Source organism: Arachis ipaensis, chromosome B10 (assembly GCF_000816755.2).
Source record: "Arachis ipaensis cultivar K30076 chromosome B10, Araip1.1, whole genome shotgun sequence".
In the NCBI taxonomy this organism is placed as follows: Eukaryota; Viridiplantae; Streptophyta; class Magnoliopsida; order Fabales; family Fabaceae; genus Arachis; species Arachis ipaensis.
Window position 1 is genome coordinate 38986574 of NC_029794.2, and position 19778 is coordinate 39006351.

General features: G+C 33.6%; 2 protein-coding genes across 14 annotated transcripts; one reads left to right on the top strand and one right to left on the bottom strand.

Moving 5' to 3' along the window:
- Positions 1021-3779, bottom strand: LOC107620544. Its single transcript, XM_016322691.1, has 4 exons — positions 3191-3779; positions 1938-3008; positions 1573-1843; positions 1021-1471 (listed from the first exon to the last, which is right to left on the bottom strand). The coding sequence occupies exons 1-4, from the start codon at positions 3777-3779 to the stop codon at positions 1021-1023; spliced, it is 2382 nt and encodes a 793-aa protein (XP_016178177.1).
- LOC107623561 lies at positions 7338-13374 on the top strand. 13 transcript variants are annotated; one of them, XR_002355076.1, is made up of 11 exons: positions 7353-7754; positions 7874-8084; positions 8592-8650; positions 8732-8893; positions 8976-9113; positions 9284-9318; positions 9618-9709; positions 10257-10309; positions 11256-11374; positions 11455-11531; positions 11626-11872. XR_002355076.1 is itself a non-coding variant. In XM_021112989.1 (10 exons), the coding sequence occupies exons 5-10, from the start codon at positions 9093-9095 to the stop codon at positions 13192-13194; spliced, it is 567 nt and encodes a 188-aa protein (XP_020968648.1). In that variant the 5' UTR covers positions 7338-7754; positions 7843-8084; positions 8592-8650; positions 8732-8893; positions 8976-9092; the 3' UTR covers positions 13195-13374. The 13 variants fall into 13 exon arrangements, 9 of the variants coding, with proteins under 9 accessions (XP_020968648.1, XP_020968651.1, XP_020968649.1 ...); XR_001616505.2 differs by having other exon boundaries at positions 7357-7754; positions 9629-9709; positions 11626-11839; XR_002355075.1 differs by having other exon boundaries at positions 7358-7754; positions 7874-8008; positions 9629-9709; positions 11626-11839.

Here is a 19778-nt window from a genome sequence, read left to right on the forward strand (position 1 = left end):
TTGGACGCAAGGTTCCCGATATCACCTCCTCAGGTGCATCGGAAGGGTTGGTCTCTGGTGACTCTAGTAGAAGTGAAGGTGGTCGACGAGTTCTTAATAGTCATAATCCTCACCGTATTTCAATGAGTCAAATTGAAGAAAATGCTCAGACACTTGATAAAGAGACTGATGAGTATCTTGTAGATGAACCAGATGACGAGGAAGATGATGACACTGATGAGGCTGAAGCATCCCATAATGATGCATCTGATTATGGTGATGATGCAGGTACTAGTATTGCTTTATTTCTATGGTCAACTGATTTAGTTACATTCATATGATTTATATCATATATAGTTGTTTGATAAGTTAATGGTATGAAAGTCATGTGTGGTATCCCTGTTGAGACTGATAGTACAGATATACTTGTTTGCTTAGTCTATGTAATTATATTCCTGTTTGGATGGTCTGTCTAATTAAATTGTGTACAGGTGAGGCACGTACTCCGGATGAAACGGACAAAGGCTACAATCTCAGGATTGATCCGCCCCCGTCGTAGTGCTAATCGATACACTCCATCTGTGTTCAAAAAGGCCGCCAAAAAATACAAGAAACTTGTGAACGATGTAAAGTGGGCAATCCGAAAGTAGATGTTGTGTTGTATTAGTTAACTTTTCAATGTATTCGTTAATAAATCTTTGTAGAAGTTAACTTTTTGATGTATTTCTTAATGAATCCATGTATTAGTTAACTTTTAAATGTATTACCTAATGAATCTATGTATCTTTTAACAGGGACATGTAAACTTAGTATGCATGTAAACTTTTCAATGTATTACCTAATGAATCTATGTATCTTTTAACAGGGACATGTAAACTTAGTATGCATGTAAAATTTTCAATGTATTACCTAATGATGAACTTAGTATGAACTTAGTATGCATGATTAACTTGCATGTGTCATAAGAGTACATTGATATAAGTTATAATGCTTCAAATAGCATATAAATACAAAACATCTTGAGAAAGATAATATATAAAACTAATGAGCATTATGATCGGCAGGTGCACCAGTTGACCGACGGCATCTACTACGGCTATGTCCCTCAGCACCACATTGCGTACATCGCCGTGGAGGATGCAACATTCGCGTGTCCATCTCATTCAAGAAGTGGGTCATCCTGGGGCGACCTTTGGTCACGCGTCTTAGGAATGGATTGGGTACGAATCGTGGCCCGGTGTAAGCAGGCCATGTAGAAGGATTTCCCAATGGCCTAAACCTAGCTCGATAAACCCATCGAACCTGGTCCATCTTATACACATCATGCACATACAGTTGCCAGTCCAGTCGTTGATTTGCACAACATGCAAACACATGCTGACACGGGATCCGATCCACCTGAAACTCACCACAGTCACATTGATGCCGACGTAGGTCGACAGCATACTCCAGTCCACTAGGCATCTCACGCACTTCAAATACCTCATTCTTTCTGTCGAAGCAGTTAACCTGGATATTTCCTGATGCAAGTTGGTTTGCATGCAATTTCGTTGTCACAAGCTCCGAAAATACATGGCCAGCATTAATCCTTGCCTCCGCCTTGGCTCTTTTCTGGTGAATAGCTCGTTAAGCCTGTAGAATGTTGCTTTGACAAGTGCAGTGGTTGGGAGGTTGCGTGCACCCTTCAGCACAGAGTTAATGCATTCGACTAGGTTTGTCGTCATGTGACCCCATCGGTAACCACCATCAAATGCCAATGCATACTGTTCACGGGGGATTCGGTTTAACCAGTTAGTGTAAGCCTCGTCCCGTTCTCGTAAACGCTGGTAACGCACTTCGTACTGACGCACCATCTGCGAATATCCTGCAGAATAACAAAAAAAATATAAAAAGGGGATTTACATACACTAAATGAATGACACGCTATTAATAACAAACTTCCAATTACTCAATATTACCTATATTAACGACAAGTTTTTGCAGGTACGGTGCCTTGAATTTTCTCAGGAAGTTCGACTCAATATGCCTGATGCAGAACATGTGGAATGCTCTAGGAGGCGACCAAGCTCCATTACTCCGCTCCACGGCTGCATTGATGGATTCGTATCGGTCGGATATCAGTCCCACACCATCCCGAGTCACAACATGTTGTCGCAAGTTACTGAGAAAGAAGTGCCACGCATCAGATGTCTCTCCTTCCACAATAGCAAATGCAATTGGGACAATATTGTTGTTGCCATCCTGTGAAACTGCCACTAACAGACAACCCTTATACTTTCCGTACAAGTGAGTCCCATCCACCTGCACAATTGGCTTACAATGCCTAAATGCTCTAATGCAGGGGTAATAACTCCAAAAGACTCGATTTAATACCCGAATATCACTGACCAAGTCATCGCCTTGATATGCAGGCATAGTCTCAAAATGGATGACAGCTGATGGCTCCTTATGACACATGACCTTAAACCATATAGGCAACGCTTTGTACGATGCTTCCCAGCCTCCAAATATTTTTTCTACTGCCTTTTCCTTAGCCAACCATGCTTTCCGATAACTGACGGTGTAGTTGAACTTCGATTGCACATCTGCAATAACTGATTTTACCTTTAACGAGGGGTCAGCCTCAACAAATGGCTTTATTGCTTCGGCAATTGTGTTTGAATCGAGCTTGGAATGATCCTGAGAAATGGTAGATCTGGTACAAGTGTGACTACCATTATACCTCTTTATAACCCAACAGTACTTTCTGCTGATCATGCTAACCCTGATAAGCCAATTACACCCAGACCCATACTGTGTACACCTCGCATAAAATGTCAACGATTCCGACTCATACACCCGGTAGTCTACACTTCTTCGAATGCTATACTCTTTCATCGCCTTAATAACAGATTTCCTGGAACTGAATTCCATCCCGACGGCAAATTCGCCATCTGCGACAATAGAAATTTCTGGCGGGACGACAACCATATAAAAAAAATAATTACACGGATATTTAATAACCAAATTTAAAGGTACATCAACATTCACTGCATCAATTATGATATACATAAACTTTATATTAGCTTTTATCTAATTCTAAACAAAATAAAAATCTAAACACATAATTACCTAAATAATTAACTACATACTAATTTATATTTAACTAAACCAATAACTAATTAAATAAAACTATTATCTTAAACTTACCTAAATAATAACAAATACGTACCTACACTCATATATTCCGGAAACTCTGGAACATGCATGGCCTCCAAATCCAACACTCGCATGAAAGATGGCTCCTCAAACGGCACTTCGTTCACGAGTGCATTTGCCACATCTGTCACATCTGGGGCCACAGTGGCATCACCTTGCTCTTCATCCCCGTCTGGACCGACAACTTCGTAATTCCTTTCAAACTCTTCTTCACTGTCACTATTGTAATCTTCTCGTACAATATTCCGGTCAGCCTCAAATTGTTCGAATTCAATGTACAACTCGATGAACGAGATTCGGACACGACTTTCAAAATATATTGAAAACATCTCTTGCAAACTTGCTTCGTCCGTTACATATTTGGATTCAAATTGGACGTATCCACCAAACACCGGTATGGGATATCTGTATAAAATGCAATATATTTTTCTCGACATCTCAGAATCAATCTTCTCACAGATCACACCTTTGAGCTCTTCAAATGAGATTGTGAAGGGAATAACAACATCTAACGAATTTTCACAAATAAATTTCACTCCTTCAGAAATTTGTAACAAAATCTGACCAAAGTAATACACTTTTAAAAGAACTCTATCATCCATCTCTCTCACTTACCTAAATAAGAATAGAAACTTCAAAACCAAAATTTTTTACTTCATTTTACTGAAACTAAGAAGGACACAGGTAGAAGAGAGGAGAAGAAGTGGTCGAGCAAGAAGAAGAACCAGATCTGAAATCTTCTTCACGACACACACCCTTTTGTACATATATATATGCACCCATAACTCAGACCTAGCGGTTACTTGCTTCTGATTCAAAAAACTATAACACTCAAATCGGATCATGTGACTTCTTTTAGGAATTTTTAATCAAAATTTAAACAAACACCCAACTCGGACCATGCGATTAGTGGCTTCTGATTAAAAAAAAACCTATGAAACCCAAATCGGACCATGAGACTTGTCAAAGGAATTTTAATCAATTTTTAAACACTCACAACACGGAGGGTCCGATTAGGGTGTTGCTGCATTTTCAAATTTTTTCTCCATTCAAATCGGACCATCCGATTTTATCACCATATTTTCATTGCAAATTACTTGCACAATCTGAGTTCTCCAACCTGCTACTGAGCAAAAAGCTACCCCACACAATGGTCTAGCTCCTATGTGTCCCATAACCATGCGCAACACAACCCTGATCTCCATAACTAAAAAATGAGCCTAAGTGAATATGTGTCATGTTTATATAAATATATGCATACATAATAGCCACGTTTGGCTTTCTTTATCTTTTTGTTCCTCTTAATGGCTTGGGCCACTTCTTTCTTTTCTTTTTTTTTTCGTTTTGTTTTAAATTTTAATAATAATAATAATAATAATAATAATAATAATAATAATAAATTTTTTTTTAAAATATTTCATTATAATAAAATTTATTTTAAAATATTAATAAATTTTAAATTTAAAGTATCATAAAATTTAATTTAATTATTTTTAAAAAAATAATTTTTTTAAATAAAATTCTTAACAAATATAATAAATCGTAAATTACTCATTATTTAATTTTCAAAAACTCGAATTGTTATATGTGACAGGAGTTATACATTAATTACTCTTCATAAATAAAACTATAAAATAACAACAAATAGTTAGACATCTACCATTAAGATGTTATTAAATAAGAATGTGTAATCTTGTTAATTAAATAGATCGTCATGTATTAGATTTTTGACATATGATATAAATTAAAAATATTACCATTATTAAAAAGTGGATGTTGTAATATTTTTTAAATTGTTATTTTAGTTTTGATATTAATTTTTTAATGTATTTTATTTAAATTTTTAACAAAAGTTGTATTAAAAAATTGTTTTATCATTTTAATTTTTTTACAGATTTTATAATATTATTTTTCTATTTTCATTAATTTTATTATTATTTTGATATTTTTTGTAAATTTAATAATTTTTTTCCAAATTAAATTTTTATTTATAATTTTTATAATCATTTTAATAATTTTTTTCATTTTTAAATATTTATATTTTAATCTATTAATCTTTATTATCAAGAATATTCAAGAAGAATGAATATGATGAAAAACCAAACAATAAAGGATTTGAGAAAAATAGTAAATCAGGAACAAAGAAAAAAAAGGAGAGTGACATAGACTGAGTATATTATTTGTATATTCTATTAAGTATGTTACATAGAGAAAATAATGTACTGCTATTTTATAGCTAAAGTTTGATAACAAAAAACTATTAAATAGTAACTAAATTTAAATGAGTCAATTCTTGTTTCTTGGATGCTGAGCTGTTATTATTCTTTACATCCCCCTCAAACTGAGAAAGGGCTTTGAAGGCACTCTCAACGAAATTCGAAAAACAAAGTGATTGAGAGAGCTTTAGTGAGGATATCAGCTACTTGGTTTGTGGCTGAAAGATTGGAGACAAATAGCTTTCCAGCAGTCACTTATTCTCTTACAAAATGAAGGTCTATAGATATTATATCAGTTTTGTAGATGCACATATAAGATACATATCCATCTCTCTTGTTAATAAATCAGAAGCTTTTACTGCATTTAAACAATTTAAAACCTTCTTTGAAAATCAAACTGGTTTCGAACTCAAAGCACTACAAACTGATCATGATCTTGAATTTTTATCTAATGGTTTTAAGAATTTTTTGCTCAACACGGTATCATTCATAGAATGCCTTGTCTCTATACTCATCAACAATAAGACACTGTGAAAAGAAAGTATAGACACCTAACTGATGTAGGTCTTGCTCTCTTAGCCACTGCTGCCTTGCCATTACAATTCTGGGATGATGCATTTCTTGCTGCAACTTATTTGATTAACATATTGTCCACCCCTATTTTACAAAATCAATCTTCTTTTGAAAAGATGTATCATCAACAACCAGATTACAATTTTTTAAAGGTATTTGGATGTACTTGTTATCCTCTTTTACGACCTTACAACAAACACAAATTTGATTATAGATCACATCTATATTTATTTTTGGGATATGATCCTCAACATAAAGATTACAAATGTCTTTCCTCTGATAGTAAGCCCTATTTATCTCGTAATGTTGTTTTTTATGAAGACAAGTTTCTATACTCAACTCATTTTACTAAAACTATTGCTAATTTTACTTCTGATTCTTTTAGAGATACTTACTCTAATCACCAATTTGTTGCTGTTCCAAACTTTGATACCATATCAAGAATATTCAAGAAGAATGAATATGATGAAGAACCAAACAATGAAAGTTCTTGAGAAAAATAGTAAATCAGAAAAAAAAAAAGAAGAGTGACATAAACTGAGTATATTATTTATATATTCTATTAAGTGTGTTACATAGAGAAAACAATGCACTGCTATTTTATAGCTAAAATTTGATAACAAAAAATTATTAGATAGTAACTGAATTTAAATGAGTCAATTCTTGTTTCTTGGATGTTGAGCTGTTATTATTCTTTACATTTATTATTAATTATTTTATTTTTAGTCTAACAATTCTTATTCATTTTTTAATTTTTTGAATAAAAATTAATTATAAAATTAAAATTTTGAGAAAAATTTATTTTTTCTTAATTTAAAAAATTCAATATCATTTAAATTAATATTAGTTAAAATAATTACTTTTTGGTGTATTAATTTAAATAATTTAATTATTCTTTTAACATTTTTAATTTATATTTGTATTATTGTTCCACAAGCACAATTTTTAATTCTGACAAAAATAAATAACTTGAAAAAAAAAGTTCTTTTGGTGTCTTTAATTTATGCGAGTGAATAAAACAAGAACTCAATAAAAGGCCACATGTTATCCAAGCTAGGGGAATTCTTTTTAGATCTAATAATGATAATAGGAACAAAAAAAATAGTATACTTGTGTGCATAATTTTGCTCACCTATAAATGCTTTAGTTTGACTAGGAACCAAAATATAAATTCTTGTTTATTTAAAGGTTAAACTTATCAGCTGATTGTTTAAGAAATAAAGAAACATCGTGTAATATACTGTAATGATAATCTGATGTCTTTTTTTTTATTATGGTTGTTTTTTTTTATTCGAAAATTTTAGAATTTTGCACTACAAAATTTCTACTTATTTATGGGAGTTTTTTTTGTGAAAGTTTTAAAAAACCTCCCTAACACATTTTATGTATGGCAAAATATAAAACCCCCATTGATTAAAACTACTTTAAACTTTTTAAGCCCAATTTTCTAAACCAATAATCAATCCCTAACTGATTAAACCCAAACAATGCAAATTTAACTCCAACCAAAAACTTATCCAAAAAAATTCGAAAAGGGGGAAGATTGAGAATGAACCCTAGATCTACTAGCCGCCGCGGTATTCATCTCTTCGCCGTTGTCACCATCAGGCATAAAGCTCGCCGTAGCGTCTGAGATCAGAGGGAGAGTAACCGGCGACGCCCGCGACACCATCCTTGCCGAGGTCCAGGAGCAGGTTTCCATCCTCAACTCCACTTTCTCATGGAAGGAGTCAGATCGAGCCGCCGCCAAGCGCGCCACTCACGCGCTCGCGGATCTTGCCAAAAACGGTAAATCCTCTGTTCCTCTTCCTCGATCTCCTAACGTGTTGCTCCCTTCGTTTCGATTTTTGGCAAATTCGGTCGTGCATGTCTCTAGGTGTAAATCCTTCAGTGGTTGTGTCTTGCAGAGGAAGTGGTGAACGTGATTATCGAATGAGGAGCTATTTCGACTTTGGTTCAGCAATCAGCACCTCCAAGTTCCTCCCGTGACGGAAGAAGGCCTCGTTCAGAAGCTATTGCCGTTTGAGCATGAGGTTGAGAAAGTGAGTGCTTTTGCACTTGGACTTCTTGCCACTGTAGTTGCCGCGATGAAAGCTTCTGAATCGAGCCACTGTTTCAGTCTGTTTTCTTTTCTTCTTCAGTTTTCATTTGTTTTCGTGTGGAGTGATTCCTGTGGTTAAAGTTTTCTGACTAATTTACTAAACTATTTTATCTATGTATCTTCCATTTTGGTTCCTTACTCTCCAAATCAGATTTGACAGAAGCTGGTAACTGGAGTTAAATTTTGGAGCTGAGCACTTTCTTTTCTTTTTATTTTTACATCTATATATTTTCAGAAATCAGGTTAGAATACAATCAATACATATTCAAGAAATGTTCACATCAGAACAAAGCTAAATATTCACAATTTTTACAGTGATAATTATAATATTTAAGTATTTTTTAATAATTTGAAGGGTATGAACATTACACCTAACCTGTAATTGTTTATGCTTTCTTTGTAGCTTCAACATAAAAACATGTCCATAGATATTATAGAAATGATCTGAAAAGAATAAAAAGTGAGTTGAAGATAATATCTGAGAAGTTCTTAGTACTATAACTGAAATTTTCTCTCTTTCTCAGGTGAAAGCAGTAATGGAATCAAAGTGCTGAATGCTAAAAACACAATGCAGAAAGCAAAGGTAAGATAATATTAGAATAGTAGTTTAACATGAAAGAATTTTAGCAGGATCAATTAACAAACTTAATATTGTGATTTTCAGGAAAAGAATCTAAAAGGTTCCAGAGAGAAGCAACAATTCTCCAGAGAGTCTTCAATAACTTCTATGTGTGTGGTGGAAACTGCAGGTGGAGTTGCGAGTCCCGGTGCTTCTAGATCACTTTAATGTGACTTATATAAGTGAATTTGGTGCTCCAAAATTTTGGTACTTTAGTTACAATTTCAATTTCAAATGAATATATGTCTCAATTTATATGTTAATGCAAAAGGCTTGCACATTTTTCTAGGTCTGCTATTTGCACATTTCTGGAACAATTTCTGCTTATGAGAGCTTGACTCTTCAAGGTTATGATGTTGTTGCTGTTGTTTTGGAAGATCACGGCCTTCTAAACGAGGGTCGAATAATGTCTTATATATGCGAACAAGTAAGCTTGATCATACTAGTTGCTATATTTGCTTTCTGCTTGTGGCATTACATAAAGAGAAATCTTCATACTCTTGAAGGATAAGCTATGTTCCTTATTTTTGTCTCGATTTTTCTTCTGTTTTTCAGTATGATCTCTACTTATATACTGTTGTTCACTTCTTCATGCAGGCTTCCTGTTCTAGTGCTACCCCCTGTTCCAAAAGGTTTGTTTCGAGTGGAATATTTGGTTTCATCCTCAAAACTTTTTGACTAATTGCCATTTGTCTTTTATCTTTTGTTATTACTATATTTATCTATTTAGTTATTTTTAATAATGCTTCTTAAATCTATGAATTTTTATTTTGCAATACTACGTGGAATATCTTAGGAGACCGAACTATCTTGAACTTGCTGCACTTAGTGTTTATTTTAGAATTAGAGTCATGAATTCTATACAATTACTACAGGTGTCATTATATGGTGATAAGTGATAACTTGTTACTATATGATTCTAGTTTGTTAGTTTTTTTAAAGGCTCAGAGCACAGAAGTTGTAGCTTTGCTATTTGATGCCTGTGCTAGTTGGTGGACTCAAGGACCTAATGCTATATTACAGGTCATCCTCTCTTCTTTCTTTCTTCTTCTTCTTCTCTCTCTCTTTTTCTCTCTCTCCAGCTGGTTATTCTGAAATATGTTCTTTATGTCTTTCTTTTATTGTTGGATGAGATTATAAAATTGTTGGCTGATAGTGGAAAAAACCTTGCTGGTTATTTTGCTTGTAGTAATGTACTTAGACTTGGTATGTATCTTGCTATTATATGCCAAATCTTTGCAAAGCTTATTAAGAGTTGGATGCACCTTATCTAGTACTCATAAAGTTGTTTTTAATAATGGTGTTTTCTACTTTTATGTCAAATTCTTGTACTCATAACTATCATGATAGATTCAGCTATAGACCTTTATCTACTGAACATAAAGTTTAGAGTATACTTCATATAGAACATACAAGCTTCAATGCTCCTGAAATCTTTTATGGACCTGCCATATAATTTGGCATAAATTTCTGCACTCCTTTATTACTCTATGGAACTAAGTTATTATTTATTAGGTGATTCCTTTATACTTTCTTTCATTGCTTATGTAAATGTATGTTCTCTCTTCAGATTATGCTTCCAGAAGCCGTTGCAATAGTTATAGCACCAAGAGACAGTTCAAGGTAAGGCACATCACAGATGTATCTTGAATTCTTGATTTATAGAAGCATCTCTTCCCTAATAAATTTTGGAAGCACAATTAGAGACCATAAGTTGAAACTTGAAAAGAATGTAAAATTCTTCCTAAAAAAATTAATAAAGGGTAAATTACATTGACATTTTTCCCGATGTGCTACTCTGATTTTTAATGACTTGCACACATTCATGATAACTGAAAAGCTACTTCAAAGATATAAAAGTTGATGCCATTGCTTAGCAGTTTGGAAAATGACAGCTAAAATAAAAAAATAGTTACCACAATAATAAAAAAAAAAGATGAACAACCAAGCTTGCATGTATGCAGGCAGAGGTAGGGTCTACTGCAGTTATAGGAAGGTACACAATTTATTTAACTCCTTCATCACTACTGCCAGCTCCCAATCCACCTCAGAAACCGTTCCAAGACATACACAACTACTTGCCTTAACTGCACTTTAATACTAGTTTAACTGTTCTTGTTTAATTTTTGGAGTTTAAAATTAAGACTACTTGTGATCTAAGCATTATAATTGATCAGTTGTAACTCTCATAAAGCATCTCGTGAATAATGATTACTTAATTCATTATTGAACATTTAGCATTCTACATTTCTGCTACGGTGTATATAGGTATAATTATTGGGTCCACCCAAGTATATTGTTGTGATCTGATCTCTTAGCTTTCGCCGGTGATATTAAAATTAAGCTATGTAATGAATTTGATTTTATCACTCCGTATTTTTCTGACATATGTCATGTGAATGTGGGTAAATTACACTTAATGAATGAATTTAATCATTCTTCTCATGTTTCTTGTTCTAATACTTTATTTCTGTTACACCTAGATTTTGCTAGGCATGAACTTCAAATGTATCGTGGACATTCCGATCCAATAGTACCTAGTTAATAATCCTTGTTATGTTATATGCAGGTGAAGACGGTGGCTCGGATTGTGGAAAGTGATGCAGGGAAAGTAATTTGCAGGGAAGCAGAGAGGATCAAACCTGCGGCTGTAGTTCTGGGATCAAGAGGCAGAAACTTAATTCAAAGGTTTGCCTCTCCATTCCCGCTGCAGTTATCCAATACTGTTCTGAATTTCTGATGCAAGAGCGTGTTTCTTCTTTGTTCAGTGTGCTACAGGGAAGTGTTGGAGAGTACTACTACCACCACTACAAAGCAGCACCTGTTGTCATCGTTCCTGGAAAAGGTTTGTAGTGTGCCTCTATCATTCTTTTCAGGGTTGTATTTTCTTGTAACTGAGTATTAAAATCTTGAAGGAGTTTCATTTCCTTGATTGGCAGATGTTAGAGATGCATCAATATTGTAGTGAAGCTTTGTACGAATGTCAATTGGCCTTGTTAATATATCTAACAGTCATGTTTAGTGAAATAAAGATTGGTTCTGACTCATTTTCACCAAGAATAGAGATGTTTTCCTTGCATATGTTCACATGTTAACCACTAGCATGTTATTAATTCAATGGCTTAGTAACTCATTTTCTCATTGTGCTGTTTAGACTTTCTTTGATGTTACAAAGCATTTGGACAACTTTATTTTTGGAATAGGTTTATTTGAGTTGCTGTTAGATTCTACTGTTATAAATATACTATTCATTTGAAGTTGTAATTAATGTGATTGGAAAATGATGGTAGTGTACTATATTTCTTGTTTAAATATTTCTTTTTAATAATAAATGATCAGTAGTATAACAATAATGTAAATTAGTTTTTAAAAATTATATTGACAGATTTGTGAAGGTTTGAAACCTCCACAAAATAGCTGTTATTTTTAAAATAGAAAAGTCTTTTTGTGGAGGTTTTGAACCGCCACAAACATTGACCAAGAACTGCCACGAAAATTCAATATAAAACCCCACTAAACACACACAAACCCCCCCCCCCACTGAATAGATTGTGGAAGTTTTTAAAAACCCCCACAAAAGACCTCGTGGCACCTCAAAATTTGGGGGTTTAAGAAACTCCCACAAACCATTTAGTGGGGTTATAAACCTCCACAAATAAGAGAAAAAACTGCCACAAATAAATAAAAACCTTGTAGTATTCGTAGAACGTAAATGAAAAAGTTTAATTAGTTTTAAAATTTAGTAGAACATAATTTAAGGGTCAAATTTGTATATCTAAAAAAGTTAAAAAATCAAAACTATAAATTTGACACTTAAATTTGTGAACCCTTAAATCTAATTATCTAACTCCATTTCATAGTAAAAATACCAAGTCCTGATAATATTAAAAAATATTATTGTTAGTCCAATTTTAAAATTAAAAAATATAAACTTATCGTGTTTTCCTTAAAATATTTGCATTACTAGAAAAATAAATATTTTCTATCTTAGACTATACATAATATTTAATAACAAAATATTTTAATAAATAAAAATAGAAAATATTTTATTTTTAAATTTATATAAAAGATACCGTAATATAATTAATTTTTTTGAATAATTCTGAACACTTTCTTAATGTAAAAATATTTTCATAAACTAAACTTAATTTCAAAATATATTCTTCTCCAATATATATACTTGCATATTCAAAATACTCATAAAAAGAACCAAAGAATAAATAGAAATTATGTAGGTTCAAAATTATGAAACTAATTTTGATATCAATGTAAAATATGATTTATTACTAGCTAGTATTATTATTGTTGTTGTTTAATCATAGAATTAATTTGTACTTTCAGGTGCCGGAATATTTGGTCACCTGTCAGACTCTTTTCTTGGAAGAAAATGCTCACTAATGGTGGTTTGTGCCTTAAACGTCATCTTTGGTTGCCTCACAGCATTCTCCCCAAACTATTGCCTCATAGCATGCTTATTTACTTTCTTTCTATTTACATTTTTGGTTTGATGCTATCAAATTACCTCATAGCTAATACTTGAATACTTGATTACAATTCCTAGGGAGAACGACCCGGATTCTACTCCCGGTTATTTTGGTTTGTATTGTGATAACTATTTAAACTTTGATTGAGAGTTAATTATTGGTTTGGACTATGCTTGCAATGAAATTATATTGAGAAATCCTAAACCGGCATTAATTTTTGTATCACCCTTATTTGGTGATATCCAAACCTCAAATCGATCTTAGAGAAAATTTCGAATCTTTGTAACTGATCTATCAAATCCTCAATCATTGGCAATGTATACTTTTTCTTTACCGTCACTTTGTTCAACTACCGATAATCCACACATAGTCGCATACTAGCATCTTTCTTTTTCCACAACAAAATCGGTGCTCCCTATGGGGAAACACTTGGTTGGATAAAGCTCTTGTCCATTAGCTCTTCCAACTATACCTTAAGCTCCGTCAGCTCCAACGACAACATTTTATATGGCGCAATCGAGATTGGCCCTGCCCTGACATTAGCTCTACCACGAATTCGATCTCTCGAGAAGGGGCTAACTTGGTATATCTTCGGGAAATTCGCTCACTACCAGAATCTGATGTAAACTATGTTTATCTCCTGACGAACTCGCAGCTAACAACACATATCTCTAACATTCACTCCCACTACAGCTCACCGCGACTGGATTTGGATAATAACCCCGGATTACATAAACTGAATCGAATGCTCAAAATAATCTAACAACACAAGATGCTTCAATAATCAGTCCAAACTCAAAATCAAATCAAGTCTAGTGAACGACAAGCATATCAAGTCATGAATAAACTGTCTAATCTCTATCCAAAAAGGTACTTGTTGATAACCTAGCCTAGTTATCATAATCTTAAAGGCTAGAGTATGCATATATAAATCATAGGCTAATATAGACACTTTCAAACCTAACTCTTGAACTTTGTCAATTGAGATGAATTAATGTGATGCTCCAGTATTATACAAAGCAGTTCATTTTTGTTACCAATCTCGCAGTTACCTCTGATAAGAGTGTCAGACCTAGCAGCACCATCCGCAGTCATGGTGAAAACTCGACCTTGCTACTGAGCTCTATCGACATCCTAAGCCTCTTGGCGTGGGCAAAACCTAGAAAAGTGTCCTGGCATTCCACACTTGAAATATAGACCCAAACCATCCTTGCATGGCTTATCTGGGTGGTAACCCCCGCACCTCTGGCACCTTAGATGATTAGGTTGGTTCCTCACTTGCTTTCCTCTACCATGTCCTTGACTTCGATGGTTGTCTTTCCTCTAAAAGTCAATTCAGTCCTGGATATGCTGAGGTGCATAACCGCCTCTCTTGAAACCTCGACTCCTTGGCGTATATCTCTTGCCTTGATTTCTCTTGTAGAACTCTCGGTGGTCACTCGTAGCCATAACTGCCTTTCTTGAACACTCCTCCACAATTCTGCTCTTGATCACTAACTTAGAGGAAACTCAGGCCTGCAAAGGCCCCACGGCACTCGTCATATTATTTTTACACCATGTTCACTACCACCTTCATTCTCATTTCCAGCTTGTTGTCCCATCATATCAACTACTCGATGGGTCGCAGCTGCAGCAGCATTAATGGCAGCAGCCACGCTTGCCATTGCGGCTATGAAATCAGTCAGACTATCTACCGATACAGTTCCCTTGTTACCTCTCCGTCCTCGACCTCGTCTACTTCCACGAGATGCCAATTAGGTCATGTTCATGCCAAACAATTGATATCAAAGTGATCAGTCACAATATCTCAAGTCTAGTGCTTCAGAGTCCCAAAAGTATGCTCATAAATAACTATGCTATATTTATCAGTCAGATATCCTAAATAGAACATAAACATAACCCATAGTATGTTCAGAAGCATAGTTAGTCCATTCTCCAGGCTCTACAGGAACGAACTGCCCCGATACCATAATGTAACATTCTACCACAGAAAGCCTTACGCTATAGTTATAAATCAGAGGTGGTAAGGTATTACGACCTCTAAAATGGAAAAGTACATATATAGTATTTGAAGAAATGTAATTTACCTAGGAGCCTATGAAGGAAGGATAAAACAAAAGCAATAAATCATCATCACACACGTAGCACTAAAGGTAAAAGTGTCGGTATATATATATATATACCTGCGAAGAAAAGGTCGGCTAGAAAGTATTACAAAACAAAAGTATAACCAAAATACAATCCTGCTTCTCCAAAATCAACCTCTAAGAAGGATATACAAATACATATACAAAAGTAGAGAATAACTATACTAGATATAAAATGCAAAAGACTCTTCGCTTTCCAAAAAGAGTCCAACACACTCAATAGAGTGTGTTACGTCCTGCATCTGAAAACAACGAAATCCATAACGGGTGAGAACCCGAAGGTTCCCAGTAGGCTAATAGTTCTAAATAGAGACGATGTAAAACTACACGAACCCACTAGGAAATTTTAGGCTCCAAACATACAAGATTCAAGCCTAGAGTTTTGCTAAATCCAAATGGGGGTAAATATGCTAAGTTCTCAGCTATTTCAGTGATCCACAACCTCATTCCTTCACAACATATCTCAGCATCTCAAATCATTTAATTCAATACTCAGTTAATATCTCAGCATCTCAAATCATTTAATTCAATACTCAGTTAAATAGTAGCAAGCACAAGTAATCAGGTTCAAACACAAACAAGAGCAATTACAACAAATATAGCAATTAGCATTTAAGATAAATTATTCACATAGGCAATTCAAGTACAATATGCACACCCAAACAATCATAGATAGATACACATGATGCATGCATGTCCTATGGCCATGAGCTCACGTGTCGGTTATTATGCCAAACCCGATACAAAATCCGCTTGGCATCTCATGGATTAGTCTCTCGATTCGCATTCCTAGGAGAAAAAATTAATAAGTCATGGTATCATTATCTCAATGGAAAGTGCCGTCTCACCTTTCATCCGAGAGAATGTGGGCGATACGCATCGACATCTCCACATCACATCGCATCCACGGAGTGTGTCAAAATAGTTTATCAAATCAACACGCATGCGGGATAACACCCGGACCTTGCCATTTCAGTCAATAATCAAATAATAATCAGTCATTATTAAGGTCTTTAATCAATTTCATAACCTTTAGATTCATTAATCACAACCCCTTTTTGTTCAATACTCAAACTTAAATTCATTAGACTTAACCTCACTCTATCTAGAGCTTAAAAATAAATAATCATCATACCTCATACAGGGTTTACAGAGGGTTTAAAGCTTACCGAAAAAGACAAATAGTCAAAAACAGAGTTTCTTCAATAAAATAGGACCTGTACATACGCATCACCTAGTGCGTACGCACCAATCAGAATGTCATTCCATCTCGTTCGTACGCATCACCTCGTGCGTATACACGACTTGCAAAATCTCCTTGTGTGCGTACACACGAGTCTTTGCACCCGTTCTGACTTGTGCGCATGCACAGGTTTGTGTGTGTGCACACAGGCTAAAATTCTAGTATTTTTTCTGCAAAGTCTACAATATCATATTTTTATACTAGATTTCAAATGCCTATAACTTTTGCGAAAATTATCCATTTTTCTTCATTCTTAAACCGTTTTCAAGTCTCATAATTACCTTTAATGTAAGACAAATTTTATCAAATTCCGAACTCCGAGCGCTAAGTTATAGCCCGTCGAAGTTGGTCAAAAACCCATTTTTACCAAAAATCTGCATACTGTCATTTTTCAAAATCTCCAATTTAACTCCTTTCAAACCATTACAAACCACTTCTAGACACCCACAACACATATTTCTCAATACTCAATCATCTCCTACTCATTCAAGCCTAATCAACCCACTTTCAACTCGTATAACATAAACTATCAAAATATACATTCACAACAACAATCACAACTCATCAATCATCAATCCAAACTCATTATTTCAGCCACAATTCACCACATGGCACTTACACACTTACCATAACTTATCAAATTAGGGATACCTTACCCTATCATGGCCTCTGGCCCAAATTTTCATATCAAGGTCTCTCAAAGGCAATCCATCACAACATTTATTCAAGCACAATACATAAATAGCTCAAGCATATTCATTTCTCAATTTCACACTATATCATAACAATTATTCAATCTTCAACCAACTATTTCCATTTAATCCTATCTTAAGGCAATTAACATAGGTTTTTACATAACTTTACATAATGCCTACTCGAAACTAAAATCCGTACCTTAATAATGACGATTTTCAACCCTTGAGTTCTTTTCTTTCCAGCCAAATCAAGCTCCAATGAAAGCTCCGCGATTACTTTGAGCACCCAACCACGCACCAAAACAATCGAACAAGCTAAGCTACTCCATATAATCTAACTACACTAATTATACAACAATCATACTAGGGTTTTCACTCAAAATTAGGGATAATAAAAGGGTTGAGATTTCTTACCTTATACCACTCAATCTTGGATCAAAACTTTGCTAGAGATTGTACTTGAACTTTCCCTGAAACATCAAAATCACAATATTTCAACATTCACATACCCAAAACGTGAAATAGAAGGGAAACTCAAAAATGGCTCAAGGTTATTGGGAGTACTTACCACAAAAGTAGTATAGAATCAAAGAACACGGCGAGATGGTTGCGTGACAGCAAACGGGTCTTCGATTGGAGCTATAGATTGAAAGTTATGTGAATTTTTGTGTGAGTGTGAATAGTGACCTTAGGGCACCACTTTCTTCCTCTCTTCTCTCTTTGTGCTGAATGTGTTTGTGTTAACGAGGGAGAGAGTGTTGAAATGTGAAGGGTGAAAGGCTTATAAGCCTTGGGTTTGGGCCTAACATGGACCAGTTTGTGATTTTTGATCCGTTGGCTTTATCTTGGGTTAAAACCTTTAAAATAAGTGTTCGAGTTTCTATTCTAAATATTTTTTTTCCATCATTCCTACTATCTTAGCTTTTTCACACACAATGCCGGATAGACTTAAGCCGGTACGACAAATCTTGACTTCGATATGCATTTTTATGCAATTAAATATATATCATTTATTTAGGTTTTACATGTTCTACCTCAGATTCAATTTGTATTTGTTTCAAATATTATTTTTCAATAAAAATTTTGAATCTGTTTGTATTATTCAATTAGGATGATATTAAAGGGTTTTTATTTATTTTATAAATATCAAATTCTGAATTGAATTTTATTTGTGGTGTTCTTTGCCATGGATGGGGTGATAACTCATTTTTTGTTTGGGTTGATGGAGATTTGTGTTTGTTATGCTGATTTTTAACAATTTTGGAATAGTTTTATGCTTATGGGGTTGCTTTTGTTTTGGATGAAAAATTACTAAAAATAAAAAAAAATCTGTGTTGGTTTTTAAGATAGTGATTATTTTAAAAGAAAGTTAAAAGGCATAAGTAGTGATGGTGATATAAGAATGAATTGGGTAAAATTGATTTTTAGTAGAATTGTGAGTTGTGTGTTCTGTTCATATCTTAATTATAAAATAGAATGCAAAATTAATGTCTTCTTGTGTATTTGTGTCGATGTCTTCATAATTTTAAAACATCAACCAAATACAGCCTAAAAGCCATATCCAGTTGGCTCAGATCCATTTCCTTCAAGTCATCAAGCCCATAACCAGTCAACTCCATTTATTTTCTCTTGTTATTAAAGGTCATTTTTTTAAAAAACATAAGCACCGTATTTTGTGTTTGGTAAATAAAAAATCTCATGTGCTTGTGCTTGCATTTTTTAAAAGATAAGAATACTTTTAAAAGTATTTAAAGAGGAACTTTTAATTTAACTTCGTACATTAATTAATATTTAAATTTAATTCTTATATTAATATCTATTATAGTATTTTTAAATTTTAAAAATTATTTTACTAAATATACTTGTTGTTACTTGTATTTATTGAAAGTTATTTTTAATTTAATTTATCAAATATAAATGCTGCAACTTTTAAAAAGTTAGCTTATAAAAAATAATTTTTAAAAAATAATTTTTATAAGCTACTTTTAAAAAGTAAAAGCTCATTTTTTTTCAGTTCATATCAAACCCATATCCAGTTAGTTTTATTTATTTTCTGTCGAGTTGTTGATGTTTTTGTCTAGTTGGCACATACTCATTTCTTTTTTTTTTTTGGTGACTTATACTCATTTCTTTTAAATCAAAGAGTTCATATCTATTTAGTTTTGATTGTTGGTTTTGACCATTTCTTTTAAATTATTGTGTTGCGAAGTTATTAACCTAATTTTCAATTCGCTTTGTTTTACTTGTTTAAATCTTTAATTGGATATCCGTATTTAAATAAATAAAAAAATACAAAAACTGAAAAATGCACTTGTTTCATTTTATCTGAGTTTATCTCCTATATTATCATCTGTATAGTTACATTTTATTTTTGTCTTTTTATCTTTTCGAATGATCAAATACACAATGAATAAAGAGGGACAATTATAAATACCGTATTTTATCCGACCCAATAATATCTTCAAAAAGAAATATTGTATCCAGTGATGGACTCAGAAAAATTTTGTAGTGGGGGCAAAAATA

Coding starts and splice junctions, on each gene's coding strand:
- LOC107620544 (XM_016322691.1), bottom strand. CDS start 3,779: ATGGATGATAGAGTTCTTTTAAAAGTGTATTACTTTGGTCAGATTTTG. Junction 3,009..3,190: donor TCCGGAATATATGAGTGTAG/GTACGTATTTGT, acceptor TAATTGATGCAG/TGAATGTTGATGTACCTTTA. Junction 1,844..1,937: donor AAAACTTGTCGTTAATATAG/GTAATATTGAGT, acceptor GTTATTCTGCAG/GATATTCGCAGATGGTGCGT.
- LOC107623561 (XM_021112989.1), top strand. CDS start 9,093: ATGTCTTATATATGCGAACAA. Junction 9,319..9,561: donor GCTACCCCCTGTTCCAAAAG/GTTTGTTTCGAG, acceptor CAATTACTACAG/GTGTCATTATATGGTGATAA. Junction 9,710..11,255: donor GACCTAATGCTATATTACAG/GTCATCCTCTCT, acceptor TGTTATATGCAG/GTGAAGACGGTGGCTCGGAT.